The sequence below is a fragment of the Schistocerca nitens genome, chromosome 8 (genome assembly GCF_023898315.1).
Source record: "Schistocerca nitens isolate TAMUIC-IGC-003100 chromosome 8, iqSchNite1.1, whole genome shotgun sequence".
In the NCBI taxonomy this organism is placed as follows: domain Eukaryota; kingdom Metazoa; phylum Arthropoda; class Insecta; order Orthoptera; family Acrididae; genus Schistocerca; species Schistocerca nitens.
In genome coordinates, this window is record NC_064621.1 from 280,682,746 (window position 1) to 280,700,541 (window position 17,796).

The window sequence follows — 17,796 nt, forward strand, 5'->3', positions numbered from 1 at the left end:
TAAATCCAAAAAACCTAATGACACTTTTCTCCTGAATCGTCGATTGTGTAAATGTCAACGTCTCAAATTTCAAACTGTGTTTAGAAATAGACCTACATGTACCGGTAGCATTTCAGTGCCTTTTGTGTCTAGACGTGGAATTAAATGCACGTGGGGTGTTTATCCACACGTGGCAGCACCCGTTACCTCACTCACTGAAGCGCTCTCGTATGCAGTATGGAGGAATGTGAGCCCGAAATATTGTTCGCTTCCCGCAGGGCGAAAGCCCGGGATGCGCGCGGCTCCTGCGTGCGTGCCGCTGTGGCTGTCGCTGGCGGCGGCGCCGCTCTGCCTGCTGGCGCTGCGCCTCGACGCCCGGCTCGACGCGGTGCGACGCCTGCTCACCGACGCCCCCCTCGTCGACGGGTGAGTTCTGTACGCCCCTACGGGCGAACAAAATATTTAAGTGATACAAATTCCATACTGAACTTTGTTTTGCATGGGTACCGATGCTCTATTTTCGTTACGGAATCGTATTATGTGATTTATCCTCGTTTTAGTCACAAACTGTGATTTTCGTTGTCAGTGAAACCAGGTTGGTAGGTACTCACAGGGCGCTGAGGATAATGTTATGATTGTGGATGGGGCCCTAAACATTTACTGTGAGTTGCACAATCAAACATACAACTTTATTTTTCTAAGAACCACTCATTCACACGTTGCTTTAAAAGAGTACAACTAAACAATACGACTGAAGGCCAAGTTAAAGAACTTGAGATGCTTTCTGAGCTTAAGGCTCACACCCGAAACTAGAACGGCTGAAGGTCTCGCTTCGAAATCAGAAGCAATTAAAAATAAAAGTTAAAAACATTTTTTCTTTAAAAAAACATGCAATTGAAAATAATTAGCGGCTGAATGCCTACGCTACATGTCTGAAGGGCAACTATAATTAAAACACACTAATAAACAATATTTCCAACCAAAGAATTTCTTTTTAAGTTTACAATAGAACGGCCGAAAGCCTATTTAAATAAATATTAACTAATTGCACGGCTGGAGGCTACAAACCAATTTGAAACAACGACAGAAGGCCTGAACAACAAGTCATACAAGCAATATAAAATAAATCCCTTTCCTTCGTATAAAAAATTTTCCTTTATAGAATATACAGAGCTGAAGGCCTTATTAAAAGGGGTTCACATAAATCCTCTGCTGAAGGCCACACATAACACATGGAACAACTGACGGCTTAGGGCGTGTATTACAAACAATTTCAGACAGAACCAATTTAAAGGAAATTTTTTTTCTTTCTCCTTAAAATTCCAATTTTCAAAATTTTAATTCAACACAGCTGAAGGCCTTTACGTAAAATTTTAAAAGAACCGAATTAATACACGGCCGAAAGCCTCGCACAATACTTCAGCTAAAATGAAAATCGCAAACTAAAACATACAGAAGAAGTGGTGCTCAGAAGTGTTCATGGTATCAGTGTACTATATTGGTGTTCTTTCATAGTAATTGTGTTTTCTTACTACATAGCACTTTGTCATGAGGATGATGGCATCTCTGTCCATATCACGTCGATTTCCTGCAGTTGATTACTGCAGTCTTACTCGTACGACACCATTTCAAAAATCTCATTCTCGTTCATATTGAAGTATTAAATTTTATTTCCATGTTTGTTATATTTATTGCTACTGATTTATCATTGATGTAGCTATATGTCACCATTTTGAGCCACAAAGCCATTTTTTGTATACAGTCTGTTTCTAACATTCTTAATAATACTTTCCAACCATTGAAACAATTATTATTTATTCGCAGTCTTGCCCAAAATCATTGCTTCAAGAAGTCTAAACTAACAATCTAGATGAAAATTAAGGATATGACGTACATGATGGTTATAATTAAACTTTCTCTATTTAAGAGGGCCCTCATGAAAAATGAGCGACCGTAGGACAATGAAACTTCGCGGAAATATTTGTACAGCCATCCGAAAGAGAAATAACGAATAACCCATTGAAAGAAACACTTTTTAAGTTCCACGTGAAAGGGTAAAATATTTTAATTCAGTACCCTTCTTAAGTTCCAGTTGTAAACATTGCTCACTGTGATGACCGTCTGCATCCACGACAGTCCGCAAGCGCACTAGATGCGCCATTTCACTGTCGTTGACAGCATTTTTCGAACGGTGGATCATGGAATGGTGAGCTGTCGTGACACATTTCGTGCAGTGCTTGCAGATCACACATTGCGTCCAGCATTCTCAGGCGTGCGAACAGTACCTTCTTCAACAACTTGCAGATCACTTGGAAGTCGGCATCTCACAGGAGAAATTCCCAATCAATGACTAGATAATTCAGACTTCCGAAACATGTTCTTCAACTACGTTGCGGAAAGAGGAGCTCTCCGCGTTGCTGTAATTCCTCGACATTCGGGAAGAGCAGCAACACTGTTGCTGTGGTTCCGACAAAAAACCTTCAGGAGTAAAGAGCCGTATTGACTACCTGCAATTGTAATACGAACTGGTATTTGTATTTGGACACTTCGTCCACCACCAGCTCCTAAGGGCAAGTCATCACACTAACAGTACTAACAACCGAATCGTGCAGCACACAGTCTGAACATAATTTCTACAGAGTAAACACACTCAAGTACGGAAAATTTAATTATAACGACCGTGTAAATTTCAACACGTTCGAAAGTTCATGTACGGTGATACTAATGGTACACGACATTCAACTGGTAAATAGCTGTAGAAGAATATCACCACAATTTGTAAATGTGTATGCTCCGTCCGGCAGCAGACGCAGAAAGGTGAGCGGCGAATTTTCCAAACAGAAAATTATGTAATGAAACATACTCGCAGCTGATAATTTGGACGACCATGAGCTGTATAATGGAATGACGACAGTGAAAATTTGCGCTGGACCCGGACTTGAGTAATACCACTTATTGTGAGACGTCGCCTTATCATTACACTATTCAAGAACGATCCAAGGCCACACCCAAGCTTTCATATGTACGAGTGTATATACGTAAAGGGAAGTCACTTGCCCGGTTTCAGCGGTTAAAGATGGCATCTGCCTGTGTTGTTCAGAAGTACGATGCTAGCATGGCTGCCGACACCGGGAAAGGAACTTTCAATGAAAATGTCCCCCTGGAAGTTTGGGTCTTCCCGTTAAGTCGTGCTCGGACTGCCTAATGTTGCAGTCTACTTTCGGCAGTGGTGGAGCACGGTCGTCTGTTTGCGTCTCTGCCGCGGAGCTTCGGCGTGTGCGGTTTCTTACTTCCTGGTAGTCTTCCCCTAGTACTCGCACTTTCGATCTAGATTGGCTCTCTTGTACCGATAGCCTACCGTGAAGATCAGCTTTAATGACGAATTTGCAAGACCCAGGACATTTGAAATAGAGCGATTTATACGAGAAGAGATTAAACTGAACCACAGGATATGATTGGAATCTTCTATCACCAGCAGTGTGGTCTAAACCAAACTGATCAGTGAAAAGGTCGTACTCGGCAACAAAGACGGACTTAAATTTCAACATTCTGACGGCCGTGTAGGAGCGGTAGCTGTTGATAGTGCGGGGCATGGATCAAGAAGTGTCAGAGTATTCGAGGATCTGGCTGACGCAACTGTCGCGCTACAGCCCTATAGTAGGGTAGTCAGTCACATTGCAGAAAAACGGACAATATTTCCGGCGTATCCAGTACTTAACGGTATGTGACCGAGCTAAGAAAACTTGTGCCGCCTTATCTCACAGTTGGCGGCTGCAGAGCGATAGTCATTTATGATGGTCACCCGAGAACGTCTGCAGGTTGTGGTCAGGAAGGGTACGTCCGCCGTCCGCTCAGCCTGTCTCCAACGGACAATTGTACAAGTACGGACAGGTGAAGATGTAACAAAATCTATGGCAACTTCGCTCCCTCTCCCATATGGAAAAGCGTCCTGGATGGACGCTCAATCAACAATGAACATACCCAACAGCTGGAGAGTTTTGTCGAAGAGCTAGGGGTACGCATCACGTTTGAAACTGCCGCTCCCTCGTCGCGCATGTCTTTGATTTCTTTCGATGTCCAACGATCGCCCCAATGCCCTGCGGAGAGTGTACCCCTGGTCTCTGTAGAAATTGTTGTTGTTCAAACGAATCTCGGCTGCTTCCTTTTATAACGGAGACTCAATATGTAGACGCATAAGCCAACACTTTTGTACTTTCGAACTGTATTTTATGTCCGTTTTCTAGGCAATGCTCCGCTGTGGCCGACTTGTCAAGCTTCCTTTGTTCTATATGGCGCTTGTGCTCAGTACAACACTAAGCAACCGTGCGAATTGTTGGTCCAGTATACATGCTGCCACATTCACACTCGAAGAGCAATGTCGTCTTTAACGGAGATCAACAAAACCTCGTATCTTGGGGGTGGGCCGGAACACTGGTCTCAGCCCATGTTTCTGCAGCAGACGCCCTAACTTTCTGGTGGTTGCTCCACAGTATGGCAGGAATGCAGTCCGGTTAGCCTCTTCTTCTGATTCACCAGGTGTCTTCCGTCGGCGGCCCTTGAAAGCGTTTATGATGTATCTTTTGCTGTACCTATTTTCCACAAAAACACGTTTTAACTTCTGCAATTCAGACTGTAGGTGGTCATCGTCCGAGATAATCTTGGATCTATGAACGAACGTGTTCAGGACCGCTTTCTTGTGTACAGGGTGGTGGAAACTACTGGTGCTCAAGTACTGATCGGTGTGTGTTAGTTCCCGATACACTGAATGACCAAGGTGGCCTCCTGCCTTCCACTTAACCTAAACATCCAAGAATGGTAGTTTGCCGGGGTTCTCCATCTCGACAGTAAATTTAATGTTGAGATGGACACCATTCATATGATCGACGAGCTGCTGTAGTGTATCTTCACCATGAGGCCATATCAGGAAGGTGTCATCAACGTATCGTAGAAAGCAAGACGGCTGTAATGTCACAGTTTACAGAGCCTGCTACTCAAAATTCTCCATGAAGAAATTTGCGACTGCTGGAGACAGTGGTGATCCCACGGCTGTGCCGTCTGTCATCTCATAATATTCATCGCAGAACAAAAAGTACGTTGTCTTTACTCGAAGATACGCTACAGGCGGCGGACATCGACATCGTTCTGCAAGTACCCGTCGACGAATTTCCTGTCATGTACAGATGTGAATCCTGTGTATCACATGCCACCGAAAAATAGCAGTACTCTTCAGAGTAGTCATTACGTAGAGGATAAACTGTACCTACCGTCAGCGCGGGGGTTTGCAGTGCCTGTGTTTGTTGTGCAACACACAAGTACCTAAAGACCATTCGGTACAGACAGGAGACGAGAACGTTCCCGCTTCATCGCAGAGGAAATTACCTCACTCGTCAAAGATCGACACGATCGTTTTATCCTAGGCAGCGGTTTTAATTGTGCACTTGCACCGAAAGAAATATCCCATACCTAACACAACGAACGTTGGTGCATTATATAGATTTAGTTGACACTTCGTAGCATTTCTGTGGCCTCCGTCCTAGATACTAGAGTCATTCCGGCGTAAAGTTAAGCGGCTGCACGACAGTCGGGAACAGAGAGTGCTGTGATGAAGACCCCCCCCCCTCCAGGGCAACAACACGACAGCAGTGGCTTCTATGCGAAGAGGATATAAGCGCCGCGGCGGCCCAGTTCTACAGCAGTGTCAAGACTAGTCATTTCGCTTCTTTACGTAGCATAGTCTATACTGAAGAAACTTGCTTCTTTTGTCCGTCGGCCTTTGCTTACGACAGATCTGTGTAAATATAAAGTTAAGTATTGTAATCGTTTCCTTTTGTAATAAAATTCATTAATACGATTTGCTTGAATTGTTGCCTAACGATCCGAGGAAGCAGGTTTCATAGGCATCCCATATTCGACGTCTGGGCAGGATTAAACAGTCTCTACCAAATAAATATTATAGACAATCTTAACGCTGAAGTTTCCGAAGCAAAACTATGGCCTGCGGCTTACGCTGAGCATGCGTCATTAACATGTACGCTGTCCCTCCGGCGGCAGCAGCAGGTGTGGCGTAATCGCGGTTCATAGGTAATGAACATTGCCCACCTGAGAGACGCAGGCTGTCGAGATGCCATTGAAGATGTTGGTAGATCTCCTGAACGACGCATTCGGGCGTTTTCCATGACCCTACGTTAGTGCATGGATTGTGCGAATCCGGCAGTGTCGCAACGTGAGACTAAGGACTTCTACATTACGGTACTATGGGAATGAGCCGACCAAGTGCCTGCTCCAGAGCTGACGCCAAAATTTCATCCTTCATGTGACGCAATCTCGGAGGTGTAGTGATCAGGGGGCGGATACTGGATCGGATTACACGAGAACCCCATCGATGTGTCACATCAATAACGAAAGCAAAAGACGACGAAGAACCCTCGTACGTAATGTGGACGTAGCTGACGACAGACACCTAACATTGTAAAAAGAAATAGTCAATTGCCTTTGTAGAACAATCGTTACACTCAGATTGAAACGGCAGTGGATACCGATATAGCGGCCATTACCGAAGTTACAAATAGTCACGGTTTTCGGCCCCATTGAATGAGGTGAGGAATCAAAACTGATGGAGGCGATTACAGAGAAGGAAGTGGTGGAAGCCAATGGTAGGGGACCAGATGGCGTCCCTTTTGAATTCTAGAGGATCTAGCACCCCAACAGACTGTTACCTGCCGCGAATTAATCTATTCTGACGTGCCCTTATTGTCCCACTTTGTGGAAGGGCTGATTGTCCAAATATATAAGCCCTAGGGTGGCACAGGGATACGGGACTACCGACAATGGAAGCTCCTTAGCTGCGACTTCAAATTATTCACCAGATTATTATCAGCACTCCGAAGAGTACTACGCCAACTGATCTCACTCAGTCAAACGTCGCTCGGCGCATATACCCACGTCCAGACCGTGTTTGGTGAATATCGCGATTTTATCGCTCTAGCAAAGACGTAGAGCCGCCATGGAGTAGTAGCGTCTATAGATTTTATTTAGGTTTTTGATAGACTTTAATTAGGTTTTCGATAGATTGAGCCATACCTATGCTGCAGAAGTCCTGACGTACATTCGGTCTCCAAAGCCAGTTATCACTGTCTTGAGGCGACTGTTCTGCGACGCCTCCTCCAAAGTGTTCGTCAGTGTACGCACGATGAAATCTCTCGTCGCAGCAAGATCGGTTTACGTAATATATGCACTATCTCTCGGCCAGTTACTCTTCGGCCTTCGTCATCGCTTGACAGGACTGACTTTGAGGGGATGTACGGTTAAGTGGAAGGCGTATGTGGTAGTGCTGCTGGTGTGAATTGGAAATAATACGCATGCGGCTTTAGACTGGACCCTCAAATATAGAGCGGCCACTGGCAACCGCATTACATATGGACAATTCGGTGCCGAAGAACATCGGTATTGGACAAACGGAATATTGTTTAGCATCTGTACGGCTCGTGGAGACCTTGAAATACTTCGTGGTTGTATTTACCAACGACGTTAGTCGCACAGCAACGTACAACTACACTACTGGCCATTAAAATTCCTACACCACGAAGATGACGTGCTACCCACGCGAAATTTAACGTACAGGAAGAAGATGCTGCGATATGCAAATGATTAGCTTTTCAAAGCATTCACACAAGGTGGGTGCCTGGGCGACGCCTACATCGTGCTGACATGAGGAAAGTTTCCAACCGATTTCTCATACACAAACAGCAGTTCACCGGCGTTGCCTGGTGAAACACTGTTATGCCTCGTGAAACGAGGAGAAATGCGCTCCATTACGTTTCCGACTTTGATAAAAGTCGGATTGTAGCCTATCGCGATTGAGGTTTATCGTATCGCGACATTGGTGATCGCGTTGGTCGAGATCCAATGAATGTTAACATAATATGGAATCGGTGGGTTGAGGAGGGTAATACGCAACCCGTGCTGGATCCCAACGGCCTCGTATCACTAACAGTCGAGATGACAGGCATTTTGTCCGCATGGCTGTAACGGATCGTGCAGCCACGTCTCGATCCCTCAGTCAACAGACGGGGACGTTTGCAAGACAACAACCATCTGCACGGACAGTTCGACGACGTTTGCAGCAGCATGGACTATCAGCTCAGAGACCATGGCTGCGTTTAGCCTGGACGCTGCATCAGGGCCGCCTGCGATGGTGCACTCAACGACGAACCTGGGTGCACGAATAGCAAAACGACATTTTTTCGGATGAATCCAGGTTCTGTTTATAGCATCATGATGGTCGCATCCGTGTTTGGCGACATCGCGGTGAACGCACATTGGAAGCGTTAATTCGTTTTCACCATACTGGCGTATCACCCGGCGTGATGGTATGGGGTGACATTGGTTACACGTATCGGTCACCTCTTGTTCGCATTGACGGCACTTTGAATAGTGTACGTTACATTTCAGATATGTTACGACCCGTGGCTGTACCCTTCATTCGATCCCTGCGAAACCCTACATTTCTGCAGGATAATGCACAACCCCTTGTTGCATGTCCTGTATGGGCCTGTCTGGATACAGAAAATGTTCGACTGCTGCCCTGGCCAGCACATTCTCCAGATCTCTCACCAACTGAAAACGTCTGATCAATGGTGGCCGAGCAACTGGCACGTCACCATACTCCAGTCACTACTCTTGATGGACTGTGGTATCGTGTTGAAGTTGCATGGGCAGCTGTACCTGTAGACGGCATCCAAGCTCAGTTTGACTCCATGCCCAGGCGTATGAAGGCCGTTATAAAGACCAGAAGTGGTTGTTCTGGGTACTGATTTCTCAGGATCTATGCACCCAAATTGCGTGTAAATGTAACCACATGTCAGTTCTAGTATAGTATATTTGTCCAATGAATACCAGTTTATCATCTGCATTTCTTCTTGGTGTAGCAATTTTAAAGGCCAGTAGTGTATGAAAGAGTAACACAGTCGGTCCGGAGGGGCGTGAAAGGAAACACAACGCGCGACTTAGATACCATCCATGGGGTCACATGTGTTAACAGCTACCTGGCGTTACGAATTTCACCACGCCCACGCACTCCTAATGTCGGTGATGATAGCACGACACATATTGGTGACGTTCGGTTTGTTCGTGGGTGCAGGTGCACTATTTACAGTAAGATACGAAACCCTTAACCTCCCTCTCGGTAGGGGTCGACTGGTTCTTGCACATGTTCACGATCTAGCAGCGGCCTTACATGTCACCACGACGTTAAAACTGTGCAGACGACGTCAGATATGTCAGACACTAATCTTAGTAGAAGAACTAGTTCCAATTCCCAGAATGGTGCCAGTGGCAGCCTGGCGCTTTTCCCTGTCACTTCGCCATACTCATTCTCTATTTTGCCAAATATAGCTACGTTGGCATGACTCTACTGCAAAGCAGACCAATTAAGCCGCTGACATCAATCGGATATTAACGACCGGACAACCTGGCAATCCTGTTGAGAGCAGGCATCCACATATAAACTGGCATGTGGTATGGGGATCGCTACACCGTGTTTCCTTAGACACAGAGAGATGTCAAGTGTGGTACCTTAATGCTAAATATGTGACTCGATGCAGACTACATCGGGTTTGTATAACGGTTTCACCATTATGCCCTCACTGCCAAACTCTGGACAACGATGAACACTGCCTCAAGTGTAGCCCCTCGACAGAAGCCTGGCGTTTGGTGACAAAAAATATTGCTTTCGTTTGAAGAATGGGACAACACATTAGATTAGGGATTGTATTCTTCCCGGACAGAGCGTGCTATTTACGAACTAAAACGAATGAAGTAACATGGCTTCTAGGCCAGACAGTGCTCTACTTGTTCAGAGATGGCCCGAACAACGTGCTGGACCTTTGAAAGCTTTTACAAGAACGACGTCTGAAGATCATGTGAAATCCGAAATACCGACAGTATTTTCAAACTCCCTATGAAGTGGGTTTCAAGAACCCTCGCCTAGCTGGAACGTTCAGGCTGGGGGAAGTTACATTACCACTGCAATGAAAGAATCAATGGAAGATAAAAATCGGTGAAAAGCATATACGTACGAGAAGCCGCACCCGGATGAAAGAGTGACGGGGGCTGTGGCAACCAATTCTTCATCATGCTGGTTTTTTATTTCTTTATATTATGTGAGAAAAGTGTTACGCTTATGTATTCCCCAAGTAACACAGAAATATCATTTGTGAAATGACAATGAAGTGGTTGCCATTGAAATTAACTACACTCCTGGAAATGGAAAAAAGAACACATTGACACCGGTGTGTCAGACCCACCATACTTGCTCCGGACACTGCGAGAGGGCTGTACAAGCAATGATCACACGCACGGCACAGCGGACACACCAGGAACCGCGGTGTTGGCCGTCGAATGGCGCTAGATGCGCAGCATTTGTGCACCGCCGCCGTCAGTGTCAGCCAGTTTGCCGTGGCATACGGAGCTCCATCGCAGTCTTTAACACTGGTAGCATGCCGCGACAGCGTGGACGTGAACCGTATGTGCAGTTGACGGACTTTGAGCGAGGGCGTATAGTGGGCATGCGGGAGACCGGGTGGACGAACCGCCAAATTGCTCAACACGTGGGGCGTGAGGTCTCCACAGTACATCGATGTTGTCGCCAGTGGTCGGCGGAAGGTGCACGTGCCCGTCGACCTGGGACCGGACCGCAGCGACGCACGGATGCACGCCAAGACCGTAGGATCCTACGCAGTGCCGTAGGGGACCGCACCCCCACTTCCCAGCAAATTAGGGACACTGTTGCTCCTGGGGTATCGGCGAGGACCATTCGCAACCGTCTCCATGAAGCTGGGCTACGGTCCCGCACACCGTTAGGCCGTCTTCCGCTCACGCCCCAACATCGTGCAGCCCGCCTCCAGTGGTGTCGCGACAGGCGTGAATGGAGGGACGAATGGAGACGTGTCGTCTTCAGCGATGAGAGTCGCTTCTGCCTTGGTGCCAATGATGGTCGTATGCGTGTTTGGCGCCGTGCAGGTGAGCGCCACAATCAGGACTGCATACGACCGAGGCACACAGGGCCAACACCCGGCATCATGGTGTGGGGAGCGATCTCCTACACTGGCCGTACACCACTGGTGATCGTCGAGGGGACACTGAATAGTGCACGGTACATCCAAACCGTCATCGAACCCATCGTTCTACCATTCCTAGACCGGCAAGGGAACTTGCTGTTCCAACAGGACAATGCACGTCCGCATGTATCCCGTGCCACCCAACGTGCTCTAGAAGGTGTAAGTCAACTACCCTGGCCAGCAAGATCTCCGGATCTGTCCCCCATTGAGCATGTTTGGGACTGGATGAAGCGTCGTCTCACGCGGTCTGCACGTCCAGCACGAACGCTGGTCCAACTGAGGCGCCAGGTGGAAATGGCATGGCAAGCCGTCCCACAGGACTACATCCAGCATCTCTACGATCGTCTCCATGGGAGAATAGCAGCCTGCATTGCTGCGAAAGGTGGATATACACTGTACTAGTGCCGACATTGTGCATGCTCTGTTGCCTGTGTCTATGTGCCTGTGGTTCTGTCAGTGTGATCATGTGATGTATCTGACCCCAGGAATGTGTCAATAAAGTTTCCCCTTCCTGGGACAATGAATTCACGGTGTTCTTATTTCAATTTCCAGGAGTGTATTATACGAGTAACAGGACTTGATTTAATTTTTTAGTGTAACTTGTGAAAGACACTCATTAAAATTTGAAGTATAGTTGAATGAGTGATACTTTGTTTTAAAAAAAAATTATTTGTTTTCCAATTTCTGATGCATAACTGTTCAAATAAAACTACTTTAAGTCAATTTGGTTATTTGTTATTCTGCTATGTTTTCAAAGAAATTAATTGTTTATCTCATTATGTGAGTTGCAAAATAGGAACTGCCTTTATGTTGCAGTTTTTATTTTCGTTTTGTTGCTATATAAATGATGAAAAATTAAATGTAAAGAAATAGTAAGTCTACCACTCGCGATAATAGGGAAATCCGGGTTCGAATCCCTGTGCGGCATAATTTTGCATTGTCGTCATTCCATTATGCAGATGGTGGTTGTCCATATTCCCAACTGCGAATATATTTCACGTATTTACCAAAGGTTGCAGTCAGCGCAGTGCCTGTTCCTTCGAAGATAAATGCATGTCCGAAGTATTTTTGCATCGTACTTCTGCAATATTGTATACAAAGTTATGTCTGTTAAACCGATATGGAGCCGAATCATATTTAAGGGAGATATTAGCAAACAAGACCAAAAGCTAAATTGCAACGGCTACGCGGAACTCGAATACATGGTTAGATAATTTTATATGATTAACACGTGCGAGGCAACAAATGCAGACTTATTAAAATACTTCTACGTCACTAGTTTTTCAGCGAGCAGAACAGACCGCACGTACATTCCAAGAGTTAAGTACATAACATCAGTACGTAAAACCTAGCCTGTAAATTTTTGTGCTCATATTACCAGAATCTATTTACAGAAGCAAACGTATTTCAGTGGAGAATGATACTGCAAATTAAATACTACTTTTCTCAGAGACGACGAATTATGGATTATGGATATGGAAACATGGTAAGCCTGCGCTACTAACACAAAGAAATAGCGCAGCAGATTAAATTAGTTGGTAGGGCATGTAAAACCCAATCTATGGAGATTGCTTAAGCCATATGGTTGCAACAGTTGTGAGTGGGAGAAAAATGTAGAGGAAATTTATTTCATGTGTCTCCGAGACCTATAAACGAATCACTAATAGTGCATTGATAAAGCATATTAAACTACAGATACTGTCAACGCAGGGGAACAATATGTCTGAAAGTGAGGTCAAGAGTTCACAGTATATCCAAGAATACGTCACTCTACCACCTAATCCGAACATCGAAAAGGATGAAGCACAGAAAAATCGAGAAACTCAAGATAGGAAACGAAACAATGCAACACCAGGCTCATATCAAAAGCGGAGTGTTGCAGCATATCGATGCTGTGCTGACAAAACCGAACAACGATTCCCTCAGCGAAGAATTTACGGAAGAGGAAATATACGAAGTGCTACTGAGAAGCCCAAGATGGAAGTCACTAAGAATAGATGACACACCAGTTAAATATTATCTCGGTATTGGGATACGTTGTAAGACTAGCTAATTAATATATTCACCACCAGATGGTATGCCGAAGAGTTCACTACAAGCTTCCTCGAAGGGCTCGTCGTATTGGTAAGAAAGAATACCCAACAACAAACTTGCAGTCCCTTAGGCTACTACAAAAACCATCTCAAGCACTAAGCGCAAGTTTAAGTGACGTAACGAAAAACAAGATGGACGCTGTATAACCGATACCCTGTGTGACTACGATGACGTATTAGCCATCGCAAATGTTTGTCAAACAAGAAGCTCTGTAATATCAATTGAATTTTCGAAAACTTTGGACCGTATCTCTCTCACTTTCTGCTAAAAGCAATGCGGAAATTCGGTGTCTGCGACAGACTGTATTATTAGTTTTCTTCTTCAATTACATGAAATGAAATGTAAGTCCTTATTATTTTATTCACAACTAAGAAGAAACTTAATTTAAATAAATCACCATTTTAACGATTGTATACTCATTCAATCTTTTTACCTTGTAATACTTTTATTTAAGTTCATCTCATAGTCACTTTTCGAGACGAAATCAATTCGATTCACCTTCGCTTCCAGGTCGTTTGCTGCCTCTGATAGAATTACAGCTTCATCAGTAAACATAAAAGTTTTTATTTCTTTTATATGAATTTTAATTCCTTCTCCACACTTTTCTTTCATTTCTGTCACTACTTTCTCCATGTACAGAATGAATAACACCGCAGCTGCTCATTCCGTTCTCAACTGCTGTTTCCCTACATGTCCATCGACTCAACTGCCGTCTGGATATTGTACAAGAACCAAACAATTTTTTCGCTACCCGTATTTTATGTCAACAGCACTCAGAACTTGAAAGAGTGTATTTCAGCCAACACTGTCAAAAGCCTTCTATAAATCTACAAATTCCATGAACGAAGGTTATCGTTTCCTTAATCCATCTTCCAAGTCGTAGGGTAAGTATTGCCTCTCGTGTTCCCTACGTTTCTCAAGAATCCAAACTTATCTTCCCTGAGGTTGGTTTCTATCAGGTTTTCCATTCTTCCGTAAATAATTAGTGTTAGTATTTTCCAAGCATGGCTTATTAAACTCCTACTCCACTATTCACACCTGTAAGCATCTTCCTTCATTGTAAACGGAATTACTACTTTCTTCTTGATATACGAGAACACTTCAGCTGTCTTATGTATCTTGCACACCAGCTGGAAATATTTCGTTGCACCTCCCTCTCCCAAGGATTTCAGTACTTCTCAGGGAACGTCATGTAACCTGGGGCTTTCTCTCGACATAGGTGTTTATGAGCTCTGTCACATTCCTCTCTTAATATCATATCTCTAGACACGTGTACGTCCACTTCCTCTTCTCTTTGTATAATATTGTCTTCTAGTTCATTTCCCTCATATAGCGCTTCTGTCTATTCCTTCCACGTTTCATCTTTCCCTACCTTTCATAGTACTGGTATCCATCTGAGCTCTTGATACTCATGTGACTGCTTCTTCTTTCCCTACAACTCTCTTTAATGTTCATGTAGGCTGCATCTACATTTCTCCTACCTATGCATGCTTATACGTCATTGAATTTTTCTTATAGCAAATTCTGCTTCTCCATTTTAGATGTATTCTCAGTGCTGTATTTAAACGTCCGTATTCCCTTTTGCGTGCTTCACTTGCTACATTTTTATTATGTCACCTTTCGTTAATTAGGTTCAATATCTCGTGTGTTGTTAAAGAATTTCTACTTAGCTTTGTTTTCTTGCTGTTTGGTCCTCCTGAAGGTTACCTATTTGTGTTCTATTGTAATCCTTACCCCTACTTCGGTCAGTCGTTGCCTAATGATCCCTTCTAAACTCCAACAATCTCTGGTTCTTTCAACTTGTCCAGATCTCATCTCGTTATTTTCACACCTTTCTGCTATTTCTACAGTTTGAATCTACAGTTTATTAACAATACATAAATTATTGTCAGAGTCTACATCTCCACTTGGAGATGTTTTGTCGTTTTAGTATGTTTCCGGAATCTCTGTGTAAACTATTTCAAACCTTCTTATGTGTCCAAGCCTTTTCCACAAACTAATTTCATAATTATTAAACCAAGTATTAGCGATGATTAAATAACGCTCTAAGCAGAATTATACCATGTGGCTTCCTGTCTCATTCCTTTCAAATGGCTCTAAGCAATATGGGACTTAACGTCAGAGATCATCAGTCCCCTAGAACTTAGAACTACTTAAACCTAAGTAACCTAAGGACATCACACACATCCATGCCCGAGGCAGGATTCCAACCTTCTACCGTAGCGGTTGCGCGGTTCCAGACTCTCGTTCGTTTCCTCAAGTAAATGTTCTCCTGCTGTTTTTCTTTCTCTTCCTTTCGCAGCTGTTGAATTCCTCTCTTGCATCACAAATGTTCGTATCAGATGACTAACGACGTCTCGTAAAACATTCCTTCAATCTCTTCATCTGTGTAGGTAGTTAGTTGACACAAAAACTTGTAGGACTGTGGTGGGTACTCGCTTCGTGTCTATCTCGGCTACGGTAATGCGTTCACTATTCTGTTCGTAGATATTTATCTGCATTCCTATTTTCTTCTATATTATAAGGCCAAATCATGCGTTACCGTTAATTTATATCCATTTACTCACCTGACAAGAAGTCCTCTTCTTACTGCAATCACACTTCACAATGTCCCATTATAACTTCAAACTATCCATTGCCCTTTTTAAATTCACTATCCTACCTAACCGTCTGAGTGGTTTACACTTCCACTTTCCGATCCGTAGAACTTCATTTTTGTTTCTCCTGGTGAAAATATCCTTCTGATTAGGCTCTTCCGGATATCGGAATGTGGGACGATTTTGCCTCTCAAATATTTTTCCCAAGATGTTGCCATCATCAGTTCACCCCTGCTGTAACAAAGTAACATTTGTAGTTGTCATTTGCTTTCAACTGTTCATAGTACCAGCACAACAAGTCCATCAGTCAATCAACAATCTAAAATCTGCATTGGTTTTGGTGTACAGGAGAAAAATAAATGGTAGAAGGGAACATCATGTCCTAAACCATCATCGACCAAGGTAACACAGTTTCGCATTCGTAGGAGACAACGCTTACCTACGCACCATCCTCTCCACTTCTCCACTGGCAATCGTGGCAGTCAGTCACGATCACTGTATCATAAACGACATTGTGAGGCGTTGTGCCCACGGTCCGTCAGCCTACAAGGTCACGTTTGCTGCCAAAGGTGTGAGCTGGAGGCACGCATTGGCGCCTTGATTTAAACGCTCTATAGCGTCATTGGATGGCTTTCCTGAACGCAGGGTCCTATCCATAGTGTGTTTCTTGCCACTTTCTCTACAACCCTTCGAAGTTTGTAGACATAGTTTAGTAACACCCTGTGTGTTAACCAATTTTAGTGTTGTTGTTGTTGTGGTTGTTGTGGTCCTCAGTCCAGAGACTGGTTTCATGCAGCTCTCCATGCTACTCTATCCTGTGCAAGCTTCTTCATCTCCCAGTGCCTACTGCAACCTACATCCTTCTGAATCTGTTTAGTGTATTCATCTCTTGGTCTACCTCTACGATTTTTACCCTCCACGCTGCCCTCCGGTACTAAATTGGTGATCCCTTGATGCCTCAGAATATGTCCTACCAACTGGTCTCTTCTTCTAGTCAAGTTGTGCTACAAATTTCTCTTCTCTCCAATTCTATTCGATACCTCCTCATTAGTTATGTGATCTACCCACCTAACCTTCAATTTCAGTGTTATGGTAGAGTAATTGAATGGAATCCAACAAATTTAGAAGTACATAAGAGTCATTAAGTATTTCCCACAAGTTCATTTTTGCTGGCTATCATAGGCCTTCTCGTTGTCTTGAAAGAGTGATTTGCTGAACTATTTTCGATCAGTCCGTTAAAAGAAGTGTTGCACCTGCACGGGACTCCCTTTACGGAACCCTCTCGTAAAAATGTTTCTGATGCTGGGTGGAGTTTTGTTTTTATGATGAATATAACTTATAAGCAGCAATTAAAATAAATATTCACCTATAATGTGACCACATTCCTTCACTAACTTTCATGTATATACCGGGTGCTCAAAAAGTCAGTATAAATTTGAAAACTTAATAAACCACGGAATAATGTAGATAGAGAGGTAAAAATAGACTCACATGCTTGGATTGACATGGGGTTTTATTGGAACAAAAAAAAAAGGAAAGTGCACAAAATGTCCGACAGATGGCGCTGGACAGCAAAACGTTAGTAACTGCTACCGTGACGGGTCAGAGGTACGCCGATATGTTACAGCATCGCATCATCCCCATCGTGGCTGATAAACACCTGCTGGAACGTACGATGTTTATGCAGGATCGCGCACCACCCCATATTGCTGGACGCCTGAAAGATCTCTTGCGCGCGTCGTTTGGTGATGATCGTGTGCTCAGCCGCCACTTTCGTCATGCTTGGCCTCCGAGGTCCCCAGACCTCAGTCCGTCCGATTATTGGCTTTGGGGTTACCTGAAGTCGCAAGTGTATCGTGATCGACCGACACCTCTAGGGATGCTGAAAGACAACATCCGATGCAAATGCCTCACCATAACTCCAGTCACGCTTTACAGTGCTGTTCACAACATTATTCCTCGACTACAGCTATTGTTGAGGAATGATGGTGGACATATTGAGCATTTCC

The 17,796-nt window shown here is 44.3% G+C and overlaps 1 protein-coding gene across 1 annotated transcript in view; it reads left to right on the top strand.

Moving 5' to 3' along the window:
- Nucleotides 1–322: 322 nt before the first annotated feature.
- Nucleotides 323–17,796, top strand: part of LOC126199523 (dipeptidase 1-like) — a gene marked incomplete at its 5' end in the record, with an annotated part of 104,052 nt that continues 86,578 nt past the window's right edge. Inside the window, one exon of the mRNA XM_049936445.1 lies at nucleotides 323–405. Within this exon, the coding sequence (XP_049792402.1) occupies nucleotides 323–405 (83 nt within the window). The remainder of the gene's footprint in view (nucleotides 406–17,796) is intronic.